Here is a 26,387-nt window from a genome sequence, read left to right as displayed (position 1 = left end):
GCCACCCATATCATACAAAGGAGATAGTGATCCAGCCGACCACGCCGAGGCTTTCGAGTCTTACATGTCGGTATGGGAGCAGCCCGATGAGGTCTGGTGCCGAGTTTTCCCAACAACTCTGCATGGGATGGCTCAAAGTTGGTACAAGGGGCTTCCCGACGGCTCGGTATACTATTACGCCGACCTAAGGGACGCCTTTCTAGCCCAAAGACTCTTGCAATAAGAGGAGGGCCGTGGAGACGTCGGACCTCCTAACTATCAAACAGGAGGGGGCGAGTCTCTACGAAGCTATGTGAAGAGGTTCGACGGAAAGGTCCAGCAGATTCGAGAAATTAATCCCGAATCGGCGGCCTTGCGGCGATGAAGGGCCTCCCAAGGGGAGACTTAAAAAATGAGCTCATCAAGTGCGGAGGCCTGGGCTTGGATGCCGCCAGGAAGATGGCCGACCAGGCCATCAAGGTAGAGGACTATCACAAGACCTGGGTAGGCCCCAGCGAGGCCGAGCACTCAGAAAAGAAGAGCCGCCGGGAGGATAACCCCGATGAAAGACGCCGTGACAACAACGGGTCACGGTCCGATGAAAGACGCCGTGACAATAATAGATCACGGTCTGACAAATCTGCCAGGAAACAGGACTCGACGGGCGCCGGGTGGAGTTCGGGAACGTACCACCAGAGGCGGTATAATGATAAAACCCCTCTCGTCGTATCAGCCGCCGAGGTCTTCGCCCTGAGCAAAAACGAGGGCCAGAAGTGGGAGAGACCCCCCAAGCCAAAAAGTGACGGTGACACGAGCCAATACTGTGAGTACCACGGCCACACCGGCCATTTAACCAACGACTGCCGACATCTGAAGAATGCCATTGAAGAGCTGATCCGGAAGGGGAGCCTCGGCAAGTACGTTGCCAAAGGCCAAAAGACTGACGCCGGCAGTTCAGGTAAGAAATCCGTCTTCGAACGGATAGGAGTGATCCATGTTGTCATCGGGGGAAACGAAAACGGAGGGTCCGCTCATGGGCACAAACGACACCTGAACGAGCTATATCAGGCCATCAACTTTGTGCCCAACACAACGATCCCCGCTTCCAACATCCCCGATATGACCATTGGAAGGAAGGACTACGAAGGAGTCATCGCTCCTCACAGCGACCCACTTGTAGTCAATTTGGACATATCCAACCACCTGGTCAAGAGGTGCCTGATTGACACAGGCGCGTACACGAACATCATGTTCAGTGAGTGCTTCCTCAGCCTCGGCCTGAAAGTCAAGGACTTAAGCCCCTGCACCAACCCACTATACAGCTTCTCCGGGGCCGGCCTGGTACCACTGGGGTCAATCAGACTCCCGGTGATGTTCGGCGAAGGGAAGACGGCTAAGAATGTCCTAGCCGAGTTCGTGGTCATTGACGGCTCGTCCGCCTACAATGTTCTCATAGGCCGAGTCACTCTGAGCGAGGCCGACGCGGTGATGTCCATCCGGGCCCTAACACTGATGTATGTCTCGGACCGGGGGGAAGCGCATAAGTTCGTCTCCAAGGACGAGAAGGACGAAGTGGTCAACGTCCAGATAGCTGCCAGAGGATGCAACATGCAATCCCTCAAAGTGGCAAAGAAATCAGAGAAAGGGAAAAGTCCATCCTTACAACAGGAAGGCGACCTCATGGATGCGATTGGTGGCTGACTGGGACGGTGTGCCTTTGATGAGCCATTAGGACGCTGGTAATCTCAGGAAAACTTTATGTAGCGGCGGAGGTGTCCAAAACAGCTGTGGGCACCCCGACGCATGTTTTTATCTAATGAAAAATCGTCCAAGTCTTCCATCAAAATGTTCATTTCCCCCATAGTCACTAGGAAGCAGCAGACGCCGGCTCACACTGTCATACCGACAAGGGCGGAAGTCTCTATCAGTAAGTAGGCGCCGTCGCAGTCACCCCAAGTAGTAGACGCCACGGCAGTCACCCCAAGAGGTTTGACGCCGTCGCAGTCACTCCAAGTGGTAGACGCCACGGCAGTCTCCATCAAGAAATAGGCGCCGTCGCAGTCACCCCAAGTAGTAGACGCCACGGCAGTCACCCCAAGAGGTTTGACGCCGTCGCAGTCACTCCAAGTGGTAGACGCCACGGCAGTCTCCATCAAGAAGCAGGCGCCGTCGCAGTCACCCCAAGTAGTAGACGCCACGGCGATCACCCCAAGAGATTTGACGCCGTCGCATCCTCCAAGTGGTAGACGCCATGGCGCTCCATCAAGAAGTAGGCGCCGTCGCAGTCACCCCAAGTGGTAGACGCCACGGCAGTCGCTGACAAGAAACAGACACCGCGACGGTCACGACCAGCGCAGTTGACACTCGCTGAAGCGATCAAAACGCCTCGGAAGCGTTAAACACAATTGAGATACGCACTCTAGACTGCCTCGGCCAAGCCGAGGCGGAAACAAAAGAGACGCTCAATTAATAACGTAGGCAGACAACCCAGACGAAGACGAGAAAAAAAAACCTCGGCCAAGCCAGAGGCAAAGTAAAAACGCAAAAGTACAGTTGAGACGCTCAAATACTAGCGCAAGAAAAAGAAGTGAGGTAAAAACCTCGGCCAAGCCGGAGAAAGAAGAAACGAACTCTTATTAAAAGTAATAACAAAGTTACAAGCAAGGAGAATGCAGACGACGGCCGTCCCCATAGGGATAAGCCTAAACACAACCTACCAAGAGTTTTACAACAGAACAAGGGAAAGAAAAACAAAAAGTTACAAGTATGTCTCCCTACGTCTGTTGCTGCTTGCCATCAGCAGCGGTAGCAAAGATCTTCTTCGATGGGCAACCCGGTTTTTCCTAGCGACCTCGGCTTCAGGCGGCCTCGGCCTTAGCCTCGGCAGCCTCAGCTTCCCTCATTCTCTTGGCTTCCTCATTGGCCGTCTTAGCCTTCTCAGCAAGGGCTGCTTCCTCCGCGGCCGCCTCTTTCTCTATCTTCACCCTCACCGCCTCCTTGGCCTTCTCCGCCACGGCCTCCTCCTTAGCTTCGAGCTTGTCGTCCAAAAGCTCGTTAAATTTGCCCCACGGAAAGGAACCATCAAGAGGGAAGAGCTCCCTAATCACTTCCCTGGCAGCTTCTTCGGCCAGATCCCGGAATTCGGCGCACATGTTAGGGAGCATGACGGTTTGGAGCATCTCAATGTCATCCTCCTTTTGTCTGATGATGGCTTCCTTGCTCCGAATCACCTTCCCCTGGATCTGAAACCGGTCCCTGAATTCATTCCTCTGCTGGAAATAAAGGTCGGCGTGCCTCTGAACAAGGTCACACTTCGCCAAAGCTTTTGCAACTTCGGCCGCAGCAGCCTCGGCCTTGGCTCTCTCAGCAAGGACCTCCTTCTCAGCGTCCTCCCTAAGTTTTCTCTCAGCCAAGAGCGCTTTCTCAGCATCCCCCCTAAGCCTCTGCTCATTGAGGAGATCCAGCTTCGCCTTCACGGCCACCTTCTTAGTAGCATTAAGCTCAAAAGCGGATTGAGCCACGGCCTTCTCCTGCTCTATAATACGAGCACCGGTCAGCTCGTTCCACCTCGCCAGCCTCTCGATCAACCTCGCGCTTTCCGCTACAAGCTGGGAAGGGGAAACCTTCTGGGATGAAGAGTCAGTGGTGACGTTTCGGTCACCAGCTTGCAGTCGGGAGGGGGAAGCCTTCTGGGATGAAGAGTCAAGGGCGACGTTATGATCACCTCGCTGCGCGGGATTCTCCTCCACTTGTCTTTGCTCAATAAGAGCGACGGCGGTGACGACAATGGTGATCTACAAAATTTAACGAAAGCATCGATCGTCATATGCATAGGCATGCCGAGAGCCTGTCATCGCGGCGCTAATGAACGGCAGCGCGCTAATCGAGCATCGGGATAGATCGAGTACCATGCTTAGCCCTCTTGGCGGAGGACGCATTTCCTCGCCAAAGCGGCGAAGCAACGGCAGCGGTAAAGGCTGTCTCCTTTCTCTTACGAACAAGGGGAGACCCCTCCTCATCGGAGTCCTCCCCATTGGTGATATCAACGATCTCCACCGTCTCCTTCCGAACAGGGGGGATGGGAGGTGAAACCGATGTCGACGCAATCACCGCCGAAGGCTTTGTTTTTCGCGTATGGCGCGGCATGTTGCTAACAACCTTCGCCTGGGCCTCCACCACATTCAAGCTTTTCAGCTGCTGATCCATGAGATCATTCGGCGACGTCCGGCGGTCATGGGTTAGAGCCTTGGGATGCAAGTTAGCAACGGTTTTATCTTTGTGCAGCCCCATTCTCCGGAGGATATCCTCAGACAAATCCGGTCCAAAGTGGTCTCAAGGAAGGAAACAAAGCAAGAGTTAAGTAGAAGAAATAAATCGAAGTTCGAAAAACAGGAACATTGAGAGTGGTGATGGGCCTCACACCGACCCCACTCACCCTGTGCTAGGGCCGGTATGAGGCCGACATGGCAGAGCGGCTCATCCTGAAGAATGATCTGCGTTGGGGGAATCCATCTTTTCGGCACCCCACTCTTGTCCGCCTCAAAAAGCCTCATCGCCAGCTTCTCATCCTCTTTAAGAAGGACCTTGCTGGCATCCATCTTGAGCTTTTTCCGGGTAACCCATCTGTCATGCTCCGCCTTAGTCTCACACAAAGAAGTTAACTTGGTGCTTTGAAAGGAGCGGGCGGCGGATAGTCATCCGGCACCTTAACGTACACCCACCGATCTCTCCAGTCCTTGCAAGAAGTAAGTTTGTCAACAGAGACATAACCCTTTTCCATGTGCACACTGTACCATCCGACGCGGCGCCGAGAGATTGACGGTGGAGATGATGAAGCCGGCGGAATAAATTCACCGTTGGGGCCTCCCCCTTGAAGAGACAAAGCCAGACAAAGCCGACTATGGTCCTCATAGCCAACGGGTGCAGTTGGGCAACGGCAACGTTCATAGCCCTAATGATGGCCATAACGTACTCATTCAGCGGAAACCGGAGCCCGTACTCCAAGTGTCGCATGTATACGCCGGTGTAGCCCGGTGGAGGGCAACAGACGGCCTGACCCTCCTCAGGGATAACAATTTTGTATCCCCTGCCAAAGAAGAAATGGCCCTCGAAAAATGTCTCGCCGGAACAACTGGCTAACTTATGGGTCCAAGCACGGTCAACGCGTACCTTACAGGCATCACCGTGATCCATAACGTACTGCCTCCCCTCATTAGGACGAGCCTTTTCAGCATCATCACCAAAATCGTCTGCGTCATCATCGACATCATCGTCATCGTCCCATTCCTCCAAAATTTGAGGATCAACTTCAGGAGAAGGAGACCTAGGGCCCCCAGGCCTTATCAGGAGGGCGTCTAGCTTCACCCCATCAAGACGCGACGGGGAACCCCCCGGCGCAGAAGTGCTAGTCCCGGCGTCAGCAGAAGACATGATAGCAATGATTACTTAACAAAATAAAAAGTGAAGAAATTTGTTTGTTTACCTTGAAGAAAAACACTCGCCAAAATAACAAGAAGAAACCCTAGAAAGTTTAGAGAGAAGAAAATTTTGGAGAATGAAATTGGTGGCCAATTTCACGGAATAACTGCCTATTTATAGGGAAAAGCCCATGAAGAAGGACCAATCGAGAACAACAGACCCATGAAGCGTCAACCAATCAGCGTGCAGACACGTGTCGGACATGCAACCACGGGATGTCAATCGTTGCAACAGTTGAACGTCAATCAATGCAACAGTGACCAAGCGTCCTCAACACGCCCATTCACATCTCTCCGCCTATTCACCTTCCTCAACAAATTCCCAAGCATCTGTTCTCCGCCGGCCACATGATCAACCAAGCTAGGTAGCGCCGGCCGGGGGCAATCAAAAACAACCGGCACTCTCAACCCTGGTCTCGGCCAGCGTCACTTTCTTTTCCACATCGGATGCCCTTTACACATCCATGTGGAGGGGGGACATGGTACGGCCTAAGAAAGACCAGGCCGAGGTAGAAGAAGCCGACGCAATAGAAGAAGCCGATGCAGAAAATTTTTTACAAATTACTTGCGCAGAATATACGCTCAAACATACATCGGAGCCCATACCACGGCATAGACTACGCTGGGGGCAAATTGATGGGGCATATTCTGCACCGCTGACCAAGTCAACATATTGAGCAAGGTCAAAGATGTCCACAGCAAGTCAACGACTTAGACAGCCTAGCCGATGCGACCCGTCGGCTGTCGGCTGGGTCTCGGCATGGCAACCTGTCAGCCGGGGCACATATCCGCGTACTCATATCCAAGAACCCTCGGCCGGCCTGCCATAGGTCCATCGGCCGAGGGTAGAACGGTCTTTCCACCTGCTAGCCACTTGGCCACTTGGCCACTACGTGACAAAAGGTGAAAGTCTATAAATACTCCTCAACCTTCATTGAGGAAAGGATCCACAATTTAACCTAAGAATCACTATTCATCTGGTATTATCTTCCTTATCTCTCTACAATATACATTTAGTCAAGTAACAACAACTTATCCCATAAGTTTACTGACTTGAGCGTCGGAGTGAGTTCGCTCGGCCCCAAGCCGAGCCCTCAGTTTGTTCATCGTTTCAGGAGACCGAAAGGAGGATTCAAGCAAAGACGTCATTCTACGAGCTACGAGTGGTAGCAAATATCTGCTCTGGAATTACACCCGGAACAGGTGGTATTCCCTATATCTTGGTAAAACAACGGCAAATGAAGGTGAGAATACGTCATCAAAGTTTGTTAGGATACTTGTTTTTTTTAGAAAAAAACTTTTGAATAAAAAAAGATGGAGAGTCAACCAATCACACAAGTTATAGGTAGAAACGTATCGAAAAAAACAACTCATTTCAATTACTTACTTAATACATATACTAAAAATGTAAACGGGTGATTAAGACAACTCGAGAAATTTTTTTAAACAAGTGATGAAAACAAAAGGATTAACAATATTTGAGATGTAATATGCTTGAAAAAATTCACTTTCAGAATACACGAGGTGATAGTTCGTGCTTATAGATCACTCTTCTTTCACCTATTCGTTATACTTTTAGCATACTCCGTAATTTGAATGACTAATAATGTTGAATTGACATATTGATGTTAAAATGTAGCTTAGATTTAACATAGAAGTAGTCTTCAACTTGTAAAATGAAAGTTGAACTAGTTGGACATCTTTCTTTGGTGGTATTCCCTATATAAAGGTAAAACAACGGCTATTAAAGATGAGAATACGTCATCAAAGTTTGTTAGGATACTTGTTTTTTTTAGAAAAAATTTTTTGAATTAAAAAAGATGAGGAGTCAACCAATCACACAAGTTATAGGTAGAAACGTATCTAAAAAAACAACTCATTTCAATTACTTACTTAATACATATACTAAAAATGTAAACGAGTGATTAAGACAACTCGAGAAAAATTCTTAAACAGGTGATGAAAACAAAGGGAATATATCCTTGAGAAATTTGCAAATATACTTGATAGGTATTGATCATATTTTTATATTATGATGTTTGATATAAACCAATTAAGTGTAGCATTTTTAGTCACAAATTATGGTGTTGACGTGAATTTTGAAGATTCTTTAGTAATATTAATATTGCTAATTGCAAAATGAGATTTTTATGAAAGCGAATTGAGAAGATTGTGAGATAAACGAAATCGTCAAGACAAAATAAAAAATAATTAACAAACATATGAAATACTAGAGATTCTTATTGGCTAAGTCCGACATTAATATGTTTAGCCGTATCTTTGTCATTCTTAGACGTGATGCCATTTTCGTGTACGTGGACCGCTTTTTAGACAAAGAAATATAAGAACAAATCAAACAAATTATGTCACACGAACAACACTTAATATATACAAGTAATAATATTAGGGGCTTAGGGCTGAGCAAAATTATACGATACGGTTTTATTAAACATATGCGATACGCTATACAAATTTAATTATACGGATTTCCGGATATCCGATACGAATTTTCGGATATCCGATACGGTTCTTTAAAAACCGTATCGGATAAGGATCGGCAAAATATGAAACCGGATATACGGTATCCTATACGGTTGCCTTTTTCCTAGAATAAAATATTAAAATATATACATAAATCACAAAATATCCAATATGTTGGTGATTAAACCTTATTAGTATTACACTTTTAAGTTACTAAAAAACCAACAATCACACATAGAAAACAAAAAAAATATATTAAATTACATAAGTGAGGTTGAAAACCGGATACCGGATATACGGTTTCCGGATATACGGAAAAACCGGATATACAGTTTCCGGATATACGGAAAAACCGTATCGGATAAGGATACTAAAAAAAAAGATTTAAAAAATCGGATATCTGATACGGTTTCCAAAACCATATCGGATATCCGGTTTTGCTCACCCCTAAAGTATGGCCGGGGATCAGGGAATTATTGTGCCGACATCTTCCGACCACCAGCCCACCACGGCCATGTAACACCATGTATGAGTGAAGCGACAATAGTAGCGAATTTCCAACTTTAGGAGCTCAAATTTGATGTTGATGACATGTAGTCTAAGGAAAAAAATACAAAACACATCGGGTTCGGGATTTTTATATAAATGAATAAATGATGATTACAAATTTTCATTGAGATTATTTTATCATCGTTACACTTTTTTAGAGTATGATAACTTACAAGTTACTTGCTCTGTGGCAGTCAATAATTTACAATTACTTTAATTCCTCCTCACAAAATAAAGTGAGTGGAAAAATTCAATGAAACAGAGGGAGTATCACTCTTCCCAACTCTCTAAATTATCCTATTTCTGCAATATTTTCTCATTGCTCTTGGAAAAAGTTTATTACTCATAAAATGCTTGATTGTCAAGTTTGTATTTAGAAAAGCTAGCGGAATATGCTCTTTTCAAGTGAATGTTAATTGTGCACTTAAAATATTAAAAATGTCAATTTGTATTGCCCAAAACTATTTTTAAGATTTATCTGCATATTTAAAAAATACAAAGAATAAGAGTTAGTTCTCAAGTGGTAAGAGCTTTCTTACTCCAATTTTTTTTTTGGTCCTTTTCTTACTCCAACTTTGAGGTTGGGGGTTTCATTTTTATTCGCGTCATAACATTTGAACCAAAATAATAATAATAAAATACCAAATCATAAGACTCGTATTGGATCTAAGGATAAAAGTCGTTTTGATTTTCGTTAACTAGCTTTGTAAAAAAATATGAGCGGCTAAATTGACTTTATGTATAATAAATTTATCAGATTAATTTACAAATATTGTAATGTTATATTGTCACATACTCACATTGATCAATATTTGATCTAATTTGATGCATAACCTAACAAGATTTAATGAAGATTCTGTAGTGATATACTAGGAGATACCGTACCCCAGAAAGTTGGCATTACAATTTGTGTTGGTGAAATATCCCCCTAAGATTAGGGAACCTAGTCACTATCACTGAAGATCATCCATGGACACGTGGAGCGTTGGGGTTAAACGCGCGAGCTACTACCCTACTACTAAGTCAATTTATTGAGTTCTTTTTGTCCAACAATTAACTCCTCTACAAGTTAGAGGCCTACTAATTAAAGTACTAATTTAATTCGATTTGGGTATGTCAATTTGTCCAAATTTGAACTTAAATTGAAGTGTTTGGTTTTAAACAGTTCGATTAGCTGTTTTGAATGATTATAGATGATTCAGTTAACTGCTAAGTCGTTTAATATGTACATCGTTTGTAATTTTAGTTTATTATTCATAAAGACTTATATTAAATTTTCATCACTTATCACATTATACTTTAATGTACTCTGTATTAAGTGCAAGAATTCCAAGTTTAAATACACTAGCTAACTTGTCTTAGTACACATACACTTGGCTTATTAGCGGACCAAAAATACCATATGAGGATGACTGTTTCTTTAGACCTGGTAAATTAGTTAGTTAGGTTGGATTAGTTTGAATCCAAGTCATTTACGGTTAAGCAATTGAGTCTTATCGGATTGGGTCTGGTTTTAACGAGTTCGGGTAAGTATCGGGGTGTTATCATGTTATTTAAGAATATCATTCAACAACGTTTGAATCAAATTAGACGTGATCAGACCAATTCAAATTATATGATAAATACAGATAATCTGTTTGGGGTAAAAACGAGATTTTTTTTATTATCATTTAATTTTATCTTCTTCATCTCCCAAAGTCAAAAAGCATATACTCTCCAATTAATGTGGAATTCTTCAATTCAATAATCAATAATCAATAATCAATATAGAAAAGACCTACAAATTGATGTCAATAGATTATAATTTTAAATACATTTACTAATTTTGAGTCTCTCTATATAAATGCACTTCAAAAGTTATTGTAAACTTCACCTTTACCAACAGTAGTCCAACACCATCCCTTTCTGTAGTGGACCATCTTTCCTTGACCACTACTCCTCCTTTTTGGCCTTTTGCTCACCCTTACAAATTACAATACCCTTTCATTTTATTTACAAGACACAACACAAATACATAAACACAAGAAAACCAACAATGGATAGTCAAATTACAGTAAATGTTCCTTCTAAATTCAAAAGGGTTTGTGTTTTCTGTGGTAGTAGCTCTGGTAAAAGAGATTCTTATAGTGCAGCTGCCATTGAATTAGGCCAAGAATTGGTAAACTACCTTTAATTTAACGATAACTTTTGTATAAAACCGTTTTACACAACTGTTTTATAAGAGAGTTACTCTTAATATTTTTTTTTGTCTTAATTTTCATCAAGTTTTGATCTTTGTGAGTTTTTATAAATGGGTTTTTGGTTTTTTGTTTGTAGGTTGCAAAGAATTTGGATCTTGTTTATGGAGGTGGGAGCATTGGTCTTATGGGTTTAGTGTCACATACTGTTCATCATGGAGGTGGCCATGTTATTGGGTAAGTTTAATTACCCTAAAAATTTCATCTTTTTTTTGTTAAAAGTTTGTTTATCAATGTAATTATGCTTAATTACATACTTATGATGTATAATTTTGTTGATTATAGGATCATACCCAAGACTTTGATGGGCAAAGAGGTGAGAAATTAAACTATAATATATCGGTTTTTCTACCGTTGGCACACGTCAATGATCCAAAAATGCACGAAATGGGAAAGAATGTTAAAGAGAAATTGAAATATTAAATCGCTTTAGTAATTTCTCATGAGAGCTACTTTCATATAATGTGCACTTTTTGGATCATTAATATGTGCCCACTGGTAACTGGTTACACGTTAGAAAACCCGATCTTATATTCCTATAGTAATTTGAAAAGAGTGAAAATTTCTGATCAAAATTTGGTAATACAGTTAACTGGAGAATCAATTGGAGAAGTGAGGGCAGTTGAAAATATGCACCAAAGAAAAGCTGAAATGGCCAGCCACTCTGATTGTTTTATTGCTCTTCCAGGTCCCATTTCTTCACCAAGAATCTTTGTACATTTCAAAGAACAAATTGAATATATTAAATTATTGATTTTACAAATTGTTACATGGACCACCAATCAACATTGTTACATATTTGTCATATTGACAGATTATATTCTTTGTCATACACACGTCTGATTATGTCAGTCAACCTTAAATCATTTCGATATTAACGAGTTTACATTGTATTTTATAGGTGGGTATGGAACATTGGAAGAATTGCTAGAGGTCATAACATGGGCACAACTTGGCATACATGACAAACCTGTAAGTAACTAGTTTAATATCATTAATTTAGTATCGTGTAAAACCGTTTTACACAAGAATTTTGTGATTAATTGTATGAATTTGGGCAGGTTGGTTTGCTAAATGTGGATGGATACTACAACTCTCTTCTTACATTCATTGATAAAGCAGTTGAAGACGGGTTTGTCAATCCTTTACAACGCAACATTTTTGTCTCTGCACCTTCTGCTAAAGAACTTGTTCAAAAACTTGAGGTAGGATCTTTTTTCTTAAACCCCTTGGTCGTAAGACAATTGTATGGCATTCAATGATCCGATAACTTATGCACCTCATTACGTGATTGTAACAAAATAGGTGCATAGTAATGAGGATCATATGTGATGTACAACGATCTTATTTAAGAATTTGAGATTTTCTCTAATTAATCCGTTTTGCTTATCAAATCGACATTTTACTACATGTTGTAGTTGAGATATCAAGTTTTATGTGAAATGGACACTTTCTACTGTGGAGATAACTTATTATAGTGCACTTATCGACTTATCGTTATAGGAAACTGTATGGTACAAAACTCACGCCTTGATCTCATATGATGATTCATGTTAGCGGATTGTAAACTGTTTTGATATTATTCGGTCTTATATGAAATGGACCACCTTGATGAATTTAACACCACATTCGCGTTGGCTGATTTTGAATCGCTTTGTCATTTGTGTCGTCGTTATATGATATGAGGCGTGCAAGTCTCTTTGATTAAAAGATCTTACATGATGAAATCTGTTTTTGACTGAAAATTTATGACTTATATTTAACAGGATTATGAGCCGGTGCGAGGAGTACTAAACAAGGCAATGTGGGAAGTCGAGCAACCGCAACTACCACCACCACCACAAGTGGGTTTCAACACCACCCCACTTACAATGCAGACATAGGCGGATCTGTAAATATCAGCAAATTAATATATCAAGTTATTGACATCTTTAATTTAATTATTTTTTTTGGATGAAGAAAATGACTTAGAATTATGGAAAAATGATTAGAAGAAGACTTCCTATAATGACCCTTTTTACTTGGTATGGAGAAGAATTATAATTGTGACTGAAGACATCAAAATCAAGATTTGAAGAATTGTTCAATTGTCAAGTGTCAAATGTACCTAAAGGGTGGCAGTAAGACGGATAGTGAACGTCTTAAATGGAAATTTGTAAAAGGGTGTAAATTTTTTTTTTCTTTTTGGCTCCTTCCTTTTGAACCATTTAATGGTTTTGCTAATTGTAAGCCAAAAAGAAATTCATGCTACCATGATACATACACCATCATTGTTTTATATAGGTGGTTAAGGTGTATATGTATAACTACATATCTATTACAATATGTAAATAAATGATTAGTTATTATCTCTACATGCTTTGATGTTAGAAATCAATGTTTATTTAAATTATATTTTGTACCTTCCTCGATATCAGAAGTGTATTTCAATTATGTACTTGTATAACTTTTAAAGACTCGTTATTTTATAGGCCTCTCGCCTGCTTATAACATCATACCAACAAGAGCAGCGCCACGAGAATGGTTTTGCAGTTGAAAATGGTTGTAGCTACCTTTATTTTACTTTGTTATAATTACTTTTTTTTTTCCAGATAAGTAGTCAAATGAGGTTAATTGAATAAATATTGAGTATGCTGGATCAAAAAAAGAAAACATTGATACGAAAATAGTTTTTTAAAGGACGGTCTTTCAATAACATAATACTCCCTCCATATATAAGTTTTCATCTCATTTCTCTAATATATGTCCCATTTCTCTAATATATGTGAGGATTATTTTATTGAAATTGGGTAAAAATAAATGTGTGGAGATTGGATTAATCAAAAATTATAAAAAAGCGCTAGAAATTAACCGAGCCTAAAAGACTAAAAAGTTGACTAGCCATCATATATAAAATCATCGTGTAACGTCTCACAAGGAAATTGAGCTAAACCCAAGCCCAATAAACAATACGAAGTATATAAGGTCTCACAAGGAAATTGAGCTAAGCCCAAGCCCAATTAACAATACGAAGTAATATAAGGACTATTGCTCTAATTTAATGGATTGATCGGCTCCATTTTATCAGCTACATCCCGTTAAGTTCAGTATAACTTCATTTAGGCCATGTTTTTTGGGACTGAAACGGATCTAATCTGAATTAAACTTAACTTATAGGATCTGAACTAAACTGATTGAACTTATAGAATCTGAACTAAACTTAAATTAAGGGACGTATAGGATCTGAACTGAACTTATAGGATCTGATCTGATCTGAACTGAACTGAACTTATAGGATCTGAACTGAATTAAAATTATAGGATCTGAACTGAACTTATACGATCTGAAATGAATTTAAATTAAGTGACTTTAAATTCAAAAGAAGAGGGTTTATTCTTTTGAACTGAAATTGTCTGAACTGAACTTAATGAAGTTAATCAATCAAAAATGAACTTAATAGAGTGAACCAAATCAATCAAAATGAATCAATCGATCTCAATCAAATCAATTGAATCAAATAAAAAAAAAAAAAAAAAAAAAAAAAAATAATAATAATAATAATAATAATAATAATAATAATAATAATAATAATTTGAGAGGAGAGTGAGGAGAGGGCGATTAGGCGATTAGGGCATAGTGGCTGCTTTTCCATCGTCCTGCCACCGTACGCCGTCAACCACCATTTACGTTGACCTTTAGACCACACGTCACCGGTCAGGGTGGTCGTTGTTGGTTTTCACGGTGGGTTTTGCGAAGGGTTGCGAGGGAGTTGCGAGGGTTTCGTCCTTTGCAGGGTGTTGCCGTCTGCTTGCGTCGGTCTTGCCCTGCGCCACCACCCTTCGGCCTTTAGACCTCACGTCGTCGGCCGTGGCTGTGGTGGCTGACGTTGCCGCATTAGGGTTTCGTTGCTGGTGTGTTATTCTTCCTTCCTTTTTTCTTGTCTCTTTTTTTTTTTTAAATTCGCGATTAGGGTTCTGCGGCTGTTTCTTTGCGGTGGTTGTCAGTCACTGGTGGTTGGGTGTCCCTGTGTCTGGCCGCTGCCCTGTTGTCTGCCGCCCCTGCCGTGTTTGTTGCTGTGGTGGGTTTATTGTTGCTGCGTGCGGGTTTACGCTGGTGAGTTTCTGCTTGTAAGCTCCTTTTGCAGTCGGTTGTCGGTAAGAGGTGGTCTGGTTGTGTTCGGCCACTGCTCTGCCGACAGCTACCACAGCCGTGACTGGTGGGTTTGCGTGTTGGCTTTCACGGGTTGGCTTGTTGGGCTGTTTCGTGGTGGTTCACGTTAGGTTCCCTTTTTCTTTTTCTTTTTTTTTTCGTTTGCTTTGTCTTCTTCTTCGAGCCCTTAGCTACTTGTGAGTGTGCCGGTGTGGTGGTGTTCGTCCTGGTGGTTTCTTTGGTGGCTATATTTATCGTGCAGGTTGACGGCGGATACATGCCCGGTCTTGTTCGGTACCATTGTCCTTTTTCGAGTCTTCATGGGTGTCGGGATGGTTTCGGTAAGGGCCTTACAAAGGCAGCTTGGCAGAAACATTTACAGGCCCGACATTGTCATGACGGTGCGTTGGAACTTACGCGTCAGACTCTTACTGATAGTTTGACTGTTTTTTCCAATGCCGAGAGTTCTTTGAGACGGATGGGGCTCTGGTTGTGTGGGGTGTGTTTTATGACCCGTACTGTTAGAGCAAGATGTCGGCATAGTCGGGGTGATTTTGTGGAGCATCCGGGGTGTGTTGATGGCATTTACACCTTCCATATTCATGGTATTCCGAGACCTTTGGCTCCTTCTACTTCGGTTCCTTCTGATGATAGTGTCGAGCTCGTTCCGTGGTCTATATCTTCGCTGGATCGTTTGTTGTCTTTAGGCCTACGCACCGTGAAATCTATTCCTCCGAAGTGCCGTCTTGGGTTTGCTCGGGCTTTGAAAGGGGCCTCGGATGCGGTGTATGATGCCCCTAGTGATCTTTCCCGCTGGATTCGTTTGCTTGTTCTACCACTTTATTTGCTCAGGACTTTCGCTCCTCGGAGTAATCATGAGTGTCGGACTGTTATTCGGCGTCAGCATCAGGAGGAGAGTATTGCCAGGGCTATCCTTGCTTGGGGGGCACCTGGGGGGGGGGGGTTGCGGTTATTTACAAGAGTGTTTTGATGAGGGTCCTTCTTCATTTTCTGTGGATGAGGATCTGGATTTGAGTGAGCTTAACCTCCGCCAATGTCGGCGGAAGATTTCTGATGGCCATTATACTGCTGCTGTACGGGTGCTTTCTTCCTCTGGGGTCGCCCCCTACTCCGATGCCACTCTCGTGACCCTACGTGAGAAGCATCCTGTCGCCCCGCCTCCTTCATTGCCTCCTCTGTCTGGGGATTGTAGATACCCGTATCCGTCGATATTGAAATTTATAGAGAACCCGACAAACACCCGATGATGATAGGACACATGTATTCTTTAGTTGTCATTGTCATTATTTGGGCTCGTTTTACGATGTAGAATGAGCGTTGTCGACGAAGTATTTTATTAATTTAAATGATATTTAAATTAAATGTTTTTTTAAAGTGAATTCATTTTATTGTTTTAATTTGAATTTATTTTCTAAAATTTATTTTATTGAAAATAAAATATATTTTTGATTTGAAAAATCATTCTTTAGTTATTTGATTTGAAAAATCAATTTATATGGTTTATAAACCGTATTTGAAGAACTCGATTTTTTACGATGGTTTTATACGCGATTTTTGAGCTCGTTTTCTACTTGATTTGGGCTCGATTTTCGACGCACTTTCAGCCCAATCCCCTCTCCTCCAACCCGTGTTCAAATCCCAGCCAAAACCCACCACAAAAACGTGGCTTAGCCCTCCCAAATCACGTCCCAAACAGCCCAACACCACCTTTGCTGCTCTGTTTTGCAGCCCCAAATCCGACACCAAAACTGCCCCGTATTCGACTCCAATGCAACCCATATCTCACCTCCCACCTAGCCCACATATAAAGCTATAATTCCAAGCCCTTTTCCATGCAACCCACGTCCAAACTCCTTCACAAACCTCACGCAACAAGCAGCCCTCCTGTTTTCGTTCTCCAAACCCGAGCCCAATCAAACACTTCCAAACCCGCTCCAAACGGCTACCAAACCCGTGCCCATGACCACCCATCCACACCTGACTATCCTACCCATATTACCCTAGCTTAACCACCAAGAAAAAACCCTCCTAAACCCTACACGAGCTCACGAAAGCTGCTGGACAGCAGCAGCGAAACAGAGCAGCCCGACTGCTTGTTGCTCTCTTTTACCCTACTTTAACTCCCTATAAATACCTCCCCTCTGCCATACATTCATGCCCGGAAGTTATTCATACATACTACCGTCACTCACAAGCATTAAACTCCAGAAACAAACCCTAATTGCCTCTCAAAACCCTCGACAAAACCGAGACATCCAAACTGAAACAGTTTGTGTCTCTCTCGAAATACAATTCGTTTCCCCTTCAAATCTCCATTAAAATTCGAGTTTCTTGTTCCTAATTAACCATATAACATCCATATACATCTTAGACAAAGATTCACGAGCCAAATTGACCTTGAGAGTACACGAATCCCCTCGAAAAACAGAGTGTTATACACTCTGTTTTCGCGGCTTTTCCTGTCTGTCCAGTTCTGTTTGTGCTCGTTTTTCGTGCCCAATAACTCATAACGAGCGTGGTTTGTTTTAAGATCTTTGTTCTACTCTCTTTCTAGTTTTCAAAACATCCTTTAAATCTAATTTTCACCGTGAAACGAGTGAGAAATTGCTGTTTGAAAGTTGCTGTCCAGATTTACAAAAAAACGTGTTGTTTGCTTTGTTCCTTCGTCGACGACGGTCTCTCAAGATAAAATCTACGATCGATTACGACCCAAGACGGTGTCAACAATACATGTAGGTTGAGGGTGCATCAAATCCTCCTTTTCTCCTTTTTATTTCGTTCTTTTTTATGTTTCTTATTATTGTTAGTTTTACGTTGTTTATCGTTTCGTTTATCGTTTGACATCGTTAACTATGAAACTAGTTTAGTCCGAGTATGAGTTAAAGTACCACCATGAACACCCGCGTTGACTTGAGATGGGAAAGAAGTCCGCCACATCGGTCGGTCGTATCCCCCGTCTCATTTACATATCCTCGTGTTCAAGGTAGGGCATTAATAAAACGAATCCTAACTTCGTTCCTCGCACTATTACAAATACAGGCTATAACAACGGTCAAAAACCGTTGTTATATAAAAAAGCGGACGTTGTTAAAGCGTCCGTTGTAAAAGGTTTTAACAACGGTTGGTTTTCTTAAGGAAACCGTTGTTAAAAATATTAACAACGGTTTTAAGTATAAAAACCCGTTGTGGAAAGTGTGACTCAATTTTGGGGGGAAAGTTATAACAACGGGTTTTAATATACAAAACCGTTGTTATAACTAACGACAACGGGTTGTTTGTAAATAACCGTTGTTGTTTGTTCTTAAAAAATAAAATAAAAATTAAATTAAATATTACTAGATGCATGCATAATTACGGCCCGTTATAATTCTGATGCATGCATTATTACTGACATCACTGTGCATATGAACGGACAATATGGAATGAGAAGGGTTAGTAATAAGATTTGAAGCAGCATTGAGAGATATGATGATGATTATGCATGGCACAACTTCCTAACATATATATTAATTAAAAAACAACTCAACCCACACATTGCTTAGTATAAATACATTGCATTATCTCAACTAACATTCCCATTATCTCAATATATACATCTCCAAACCCTAACTGCTAAAACAAACTCCAAATAAATAACCCTACTTAATCTTTCAAAACAAACTCCAAACTCCAAAAAATGAATGATTTCATCCTTAAGACTCTTACTATGATCGAGAACAACAACAGTTTCATCCGCCGGTTGCTCCATATTGAGGAAAGTTTCAATAGCTACCTTGCGGATGCTCAATCCGTACTGAAGGACGCCAAAGAAGATGGCTTGACGGAGCAGCAGCAGTTGCAGCTATATGACGATATAGCAACTGCTGAACGGAACCTCCAAATAGCCAAGGAGGAGAGGACGGATATGATAGAGGAGAATAAGATCCTCTATAAAAATATAAGAATTGCATTTGAATTAATGTAATTTTTTTTTTAATATATATATATATATATATATATATATATATATATATATATATATATATCTTGCTTCTTCATCTTGCTTCTTCATTGTTTTACTAACTAATTATGCGAACAATACTTAAACAAATAACATAATGGTCGATAAAAACATATACATGCAAAAGAAATAATTAGAAAAAGAAAATAATGACGATGAAACTAACAGTGACGGCGAGATTTACCTGATAAATACCAAACGTAAGAGACGATGAAATCAACAGTGACGGCGAGAAGATAAAGCGACGATGAGAAAGAGTTTGTGTATTAAGGGTTGTGTTTTGTGGCTGCAGCAGACTTGTGTTGTGTGGTTTATAGTATGGAAGGTATTGACAACGGTTATTAAACAACAACCGTTGTCAAATATGTTTTAACAACGGTTGTAAAAAACACCCGTTGTCAAATATGTTTTAACAACGGGTTACAAAAGTAACCGTTGTGATTACTTTTCACTAACTTTGCGCCAAATTATTAACAACGGTTGTGCATGTGTGACCCGTTGTTAAAAATAATAACAACGGTTTTTATAACCATACCCGTTGTAATTAAATTTAGTAAAATTCGCGCCATACATTCTACAACGTCTATTGTGATTTTCGTGAATAATCATTGTTAAAGGGGCGTTGTAGTTGCCTGGATTTGTAGTAGTGTCGCTTTTGACCCCTTGCTTTTTCGTTCAATTCGACCTACCCTAGGACCCATCGCATGTTAGTTCGACCCCTGTTTGTTAACGTATGATTCGTTTAGACGACTTTAGATCGATTAAATAACCTAATTAGACATGTTAGGGTGCTTCGACACAAGCATTAAAATCGACCAACAATTCTATAACCTAATTGAATGCATCTCTCCTTTCACATGATTTCTCACTAGTATAAGAGTGCATGATTAGCACCTTCTTATTAACACTCGACGAGTTAATTTAATTAGCGAACTTGACCTAATTTGACCCCTTAGGCCGTGTAGAACACTCGGTTTTAGGCGAAGCCTTCTGACCTCTTTTATCATCAATTTCCAATGTATATCCTATATCGCTTTGCAAATCTAACCTAATGAACCTAACCTAGGAACTAGGGTGGCCGTGCCTGGGGCCGTGTGCTTGGCCGTGCTTTTTGTCATTCTTGTTTCGTCCTCATATCATTTGTTCATCGTTGTTGTATATTTTGTAATTACTTTTTGTTTATCGAGTCGTTTCTTGCAATTCGTTTGTAATTAGTTTTCTATTTGGTCGAGTTAAATGATTTATAAAAAACCTTAATCTTATTTGGTTAGATAGTTGTGCTCCAATTCATGTAAGAGCGTAGTAAATCGCATGTTGTTTAAAGCGACATGGCCCGATTTATGCTAGTGCATGCTTTGGTGTGTGACCCAATGTCTAATTCGATAAGATTAAGCGAAAGCACGCATTACGAGGAGTGACCCAAGGCCGCGAGTTATGTAAACCGTGGGCCACCCCTTTGTGCACGTTTTTCTAGGCCGAATGGTCATGTGTCGTGTATGGTGTCGTATATAGCAATTGTATTTAGATCGAGTTGTATCTCTAAATTCTCGTTGTGTCGGCATGAAATGCCTGGGTTGTAATAGGGTAGATCCCAACGGCTCCCCCATTCCCCTTAAGCCTTGTTTGCTTTGTATGTTGTTAGATCAATCAACCCACATGCTAAATTACAACTTTGACAAAGTTAGTTTAGTTGCATCTAAATTGACATAGAAATTTCACATGTTAGGGTTTTAAAACGATGTTTGCATATCATATATCGCAGTAGCTACGACCTTGTTTGAAATCCGATACTTGACTTAGTAGAGGCCGTTATCGACGGGCGGGGTTAGGTGTCCTTATGGGCTTCCTAACACGTACCCTCACCCCTTACTCAAGATCTATGGTTTGTGGATCCGTCTAAATACCATTGGATTACGAGAGTCATTCAAATCGAGTGATATAGGGTACAAGTCTTTATCTTTAATCACTCGTAGTCGATTGGCTTTATGCTTTTCGATGAAAGGTGTAAAGTTGACTTGAACGGTTCCAAGTTCCCATAAAACTTGGTGGCGACTCTAATTTGTCTTAATTCGATTCGAAAGAACCCCGAGTCGATTATGCCTAGTGTGGATCCCGCGGACGCAATTCCCGAGGGACTTGTCCACAGTTTGGCGACTCCGCTGGGGAAAAGAGGACTAGTTACACTTTGTTTCTAGGGTCTTTTCCTCCGAGGTGAAACTTGAAAAGAAAGTATTGGAAAGTAAAACATTACTCGTAGTGCTACGATTCATGCATAAACCCTTAAGGACTTTCCCGGGCCGTCCCAGCGCTTCTTTGTGACGCGTGGGGGGCGACGTCCCACTATGCCAGGAACTTGCACATTGCTTGCTTCCGCTCCGCTTCGTCGTGGTTCTTGATGGTGGGGATGCTCTTCTAGGTACTCTACCTAAAGGCCCTTGCTCTATAAGACCCAAAAAGGATGGAGGGCATAGACCTTCTTGTAGAAGACTTGCCGAGACTTAGATATGTCTAGGAGCATACATCCTTATAACATGAGAATGACAATGTGCGAAATGAATTTCCCGAGTCTTTTCAAATTTTCCGTGTCGATTTCAGAACCGAACTTTTGAATAACTTACTTTCAAAATAGCATGGTTTTAAAAACGCGGAATGCTGCCCAAATAGGACTAGATTTTTCGGCCCAAAATGAGCTTTTATAGCCGGCATGCTGCCCATTTTAATTTTCATTTTCAAATCGATTATCCGTTTTTTTCAAATTCAATCCAAAATGCCTCTCGAACCTTAATCAAGCATGAAATGCGTCGAGTCGTGTCCGGGTCCTGGCCGTGTTTGGCTAGGCGTGTTTCGTCCTAAGTATCTAGAACACGACCCTGTTGGGTCACCCAAGCTCACCTCTTGGGATACGAGTCATGTTGGTCGACCAATTGGTCTAGGATAGTCCACAGAAACGTCCAAGCTAGGCCATTTAGGGCGTTTCACTTAAACCTATGGGCTATGTTAGTCCAATCACGGGTTTAGTCACACCGAGTCCAGTTTAGAATCAAGCTATGACAACTTGAGTCATGTCGTCTTGTCAAGTCTGAAATGAATCGAGGTCTAAATCCAACCGTGAGTCGAACCTTTTGGTTAATCAATCTTAAGTCGAGTCTTTGCTTGAGTCAAGTTGGTGTCGTGTCCTTAAGTGTGCAGGGGCTCTTACTTTTAAATATTGACTCGGTTCGGGGTTTTCTTGTAGAAAGGCCGCCAAAAACCCGACGTCAAGCAATGGAAGATGCTGTTAACAAACTCACTGAGGCCGTAAACCTCATGATGACCAGAATGGATGCAATCGAATCTAAGCTGGGTGAAGATTCCTCTTCATCTACCCCACCTCTGACTGATCTGGAGAAACGGTTCAAATTCATTGAAGACCGTCTGAAGCTCTCCCAGGGGAAGAACATCCACTATGAAAATGTTAGGGCATATGCCCCAGTTCAGGATAAGTTGCCCACAAACATGGTACTCACTGATATCCCAAAGTTTAAGGGCACAGAAGATCCAGTACACCATGTTAAGGCCTATAAGGGGTACTTAGCACTGAAGGGAGTACCTGCTGACATGCTCTCTGAAATTTTCGCTCAATATCTGGATGAACACCCGAAGGCGTGGTTCTACAATCTGGACCTTAAGAACTTCCCCACTTTCGAAGATATTACGGTGGAGTTCTGTAAGCACTATGCTGACAATGTCGAGATTCAAACCAACATAAGAACATTGGAGGTGATGACACAGAAAGAAAAAGAAGGCTTTACTGAATTCCTTGCAAGATGGCGCGCTGAAAGCGTGAAACTAGCCAAAAAGCCTGATGAAGTTGAAATGGTAGATAAGTTCGTAAAGAATCTACGACCTGTTTACCGTAATGCTCTGAAATACCAGAATTTTGGCTCTTTCAAAGAATTCATAAGAATCGGGATAAAGGTAGAAGATGATGTCATAAGGGCAGAGGCTGAAAGGCCGAAAGGGTACCAAGGGGCCTCATTGTCTAAGGGCAAGGCCCCAGCAACGACCCATATTGATGAAGCCATCAATCTCTTAGAAGGGTAATCGAAGAAGTCGCAGCGCCAAACACCTAGGGCATTCACCGATATCGGATGCACTTATACATACGCTCTCCAAAGGCTCATAGCCTAAGGAAAGCTGAAGCCTATTGGTCCAACTCCGGACCCTCCCGCTGATCAACAAGGTAAATGGTATAAACCAAATGCCTACTGTGCCTTTCATCAAGGGAAAGGCCATGATACTGAAAGATGTTATCGACTGAAACACGAAATTCAAGACATGATTGAGAATGGAACACTCCCGATCCCAACTGTTAAACCCAATAACATCACCAATCCATTTGGCGATCACGCCAACTTTGTTTCTGTCGAAGACAATGTCGATTATTCCCATCTTATCCGCTCATGTCGCTTGAAAGGAGTGTTTATCGGGAAAATATTTTTGGATTGCTCTGAATTCTTGCCAAACCCGAAGAATGAAATTCATGACGGGAGTCTTGCTATAGAATGTTCTCCTCTCATTAACGAAGTTAATAAAAGATAAATCGACTCACCAACCTCCATCACTGGCGTAGATCCTCAGAGGACTACCACGGGATGGAGGTAGACCATCAAAGGGGTCAAGGACAAGAGCCGAGCATCTAAGCTGACAGCTGAACAAGGGAACGCTCAACACCAGATTTGAAAATTATGAGTCGGGATCTGTTTCCTTATCTTAGTCGAGTCGAGTCTAGGACTTTCTTTTCTTGAAGTTGAGTTGTTTGTTTCTCGATGACCTAGGGTGTGTCCTAGGAATCGTTCTTTCGAGTCTGTTAAGCTTTTGCCATTCCAATAAAAAGTTGCAGTTTCGTTTCCCAATATGTCTTGTTTCCAATCCTCAATCATTCTGAAAGCATGATTAAATGCACAACACTCTCAAAGGCATCCCTGGGGTAGAAATATGTCACGTTTCAAAATGTAAGGTACACTAGGATCCCGTGTTTGATTCCTTTACCTATTCCATGTCTGGCGGTAGAAAACCTCCATCAAAACCAGGCTTATGACAGGCTTTTAGATGATTCTAGGACGAACCCGGACTAGCTCCTTGTTTCGCTTATCGATGAGGGGAGGCAAGCCTTTTCCCCATAGAATCATCCCCTCTCAAAGAGAGAAGAGACCAACCCATTTTAACAAGGAATTGTTAGTTCTAACCCAATTTAGTTGGCGAAGCCCAGTTTTCAGTGTGAATTCAAGGGTAACAAGCAGTATGGGTGGAAGATCATTTTCAAAAAGGAAAAAGAGAAAAAAGAGAAGAAGAAAAAGGGAAAGGAAAAAATAAAAGAAGAAGAAAAGAAAAGAAAAAAGAAACAGAAATGTCAAAATGTTGATCGAAGTTCAAAGGCGAAGCCAAAATGGTCAGGTAGTGCCATCAGCAGTCATCCATACCTCTAAGTCCTTCCCGAGGCATTTACGAGGGAATAGTTATGGATTCTGAGAATCAGTCTGCTTGTGTTAGTACACCCAAGCCTTTAGGGTCCAGACATGGAAATTTGAACCCACATCGATTTCCAACCCATTTGTACTCGGGTTTCATCAAACCCGAGATACCATTTCCAACCAGGTTATAAGCCATAGCCCTTAGCCATAGCATCATAAAACAAGCCTTCAGAATGATGGTTAACCATTCAAACTTGTTTTTACCAAGCTCCACATCCCAAAGAACCACAACCTTTTGTACCAACCCTAGACACGGGATTTAACGGTACCTTACAGGCTAGAATGGGATACGACATGATACCATAGGTGAAACCTTCGAGTGTGTACACACAATTAAAATGCCAAGTTTATGCACCTTGATCGAACTACGTCGGATTTGATTTCGCTCCACGCGAATACGTAGGCACTCCTTCAGAATAAGGGATTCAATCCACTCATCAACCAAGTTGTCATCTTGTCGGTTTCTTACGGGTCTTAACCAAGTCCAAATGAAGCCACCTTTGTTTGAGTCAGTCTTAGCACTTGATGTAGGTTAGGATAAGGATATAGGTTCAGATGAATAGTATCAAGTCTCAGAATGAGCTTTATCGAACGGTTTAGGCAAAGATGCCGAGTTATATAGATGTCGGTTTGTGTTGGGAACAGAAAATATGAAAAACCCGCTGAAAAGAAAGAAGGCGTGGAAGAAAATAGTAAAAGCCCGCTGAAAAGAAAGAAGGCGGTGGCAAGAAATGATGAATACTCGCTGAAAAGAAAGGAGGCGAGGAGAAGAGTGGCAGAATGTTCCCAACAAGAGTGATGTATGATGTCCAACTGTTCTCATAAAATCAGTCTGTGTTTAGTGTCTGGGCGAAGCTAACGTTGTTGCTCCGTGAGTTTAATCCACCTTTTCAATGCCAAGTGATCTTGATTCCCATGTGCCCTTGGGAGCACGCCCATGTCATACGATATCTCTGTCTCAAGTCTGATGGCCTTGTGATTCCCATTTGTCGTCTTTTGCGCCAGATTGGCCAATTTACATTTCTACCCCCAACAAGTCAATATTTGAATTAAAACCCGTGCACACTTACGGTTTTATTTTCCTTTTTGTTTTACGGTAGCGGGCTACGCCCACGTGGTTTACGGGTCATACAAAGTGTATGAGTCGTATTTCATGCTCACCCATCAAGGTTCGATTTCAGAAAAATTTCAAAATTTCAAAATTGCAAAAACTTTTTGCGAATTATGGATAGATAATCCAAGTAGTGGAATCTTCTTGGGTCGATGATCCAATCCTTCGAAATTCAGAAAAATTCAAATTTCAATTTTTGGAGGGTCGACGGCCCAATACTCTAAATGATGACAAATTCGAAATTCGGGTCGATGGCCCAATTATTCAAAATTTTCAAATTCAATTTTCGGGTCGATGACCCAATCTTTCAAATGATCCAATTTCAAGATCGATGATCCAAATGTGCTTAAGTGATGATTATTGCTCGTACATTTTCTATGTTTCAAATATAGCGAGGATATGTTTCATTTGGGGCTCTAAAGTCTTCGACTTTAGAGCCATTATAAATCAGGGTTACTGAAGCCGTTGGCTTCAGAGACCATTATCAGGATGTAAAGGATGACATCCACCAAGAATTCAATTCAATACAAGAGTATGAAATGGAAGAATTCCGTAGCTGAAAGCAAATGATGAAAGTGGCGGCAACCTCCTTGGAAAGTCCCGTCCCATTCGGACAAGCGCCAGCAGATGATAAATTTTGGGCAAATGTCGCAGATGATGAATTTTGGACATACGCCAAAGATGATAAACTTTGGGCATGTGTCGCGATTCTTGCCGAACTACGACGCGGGTTTGATTCCGTCTGAAACGGATACGTAGGCGCCTAAGGATAAGGCTCAATCCACCATATATGCAATTTATGGGTCGACGACCAATGATGACAATTTGACGCAATGAAGCAAGAGTTAATCCCCGACGAAGTTTCGGTATGATCTCTTCTTATGGTCAAGA

The 26,387-nt window shown here is 41.8% G+C and overlaps 1 protein-coding gene across 1 annotated transcript; it reads left to right on the top strand.

The window, feature by feature from the left end:
- The first annotated feature begins 10,376 nt into the window (after positions 1–10,376).
- On the top strand, positions 10,377–13,072 carry LOC141646370 (cytokinin riboside 5'-monophosphate phosphoribohydrolase LOG1-like). Its single transcript, XM_074454283.1, has 7 exons — positions 10,377–10,644; positions 10,803–10,900; positions 11,009–11,039; positions 11,312–11,411; positions 11,625–11,695; positions 11,785–11,928; positions 12,490–13,072. The coding sequence occupies exons 1-7, from the start codon at positions 10,522–10,524 to the stop codon at positions 12,604–12,606; spliced, it is 684 nt and encodes a 227-aa protein (XP_074310384.1). The 5' UTR covers positions 10,377–10,521; the 3' UTR covers positions 12,607–13,072.
- Positions 13,073–26,387: the final 13,315 nt, after the last annotated feature.

Source organism: Silene latifolia, chromosome 3 (assembly GCF_048544455.1).
Source record: "Silene latifolia isolate original U9 population chromosome 3, ASM4854445v1, whole genome shotgun sequence".
NCBI classification, from domain to species: domain Eukaryota; kingdom Viridiplantae; phylum Streptophyta; class Magnoliopsida; order Caryophyllales; family Caryophyllaceae; genus Silene; species Silene latifolia.
The sequence above is the reverse complement of the archived record's forward strand: the minus strand, read 5'-3'. Positions and strand labels throughout refer to the sequence as shown.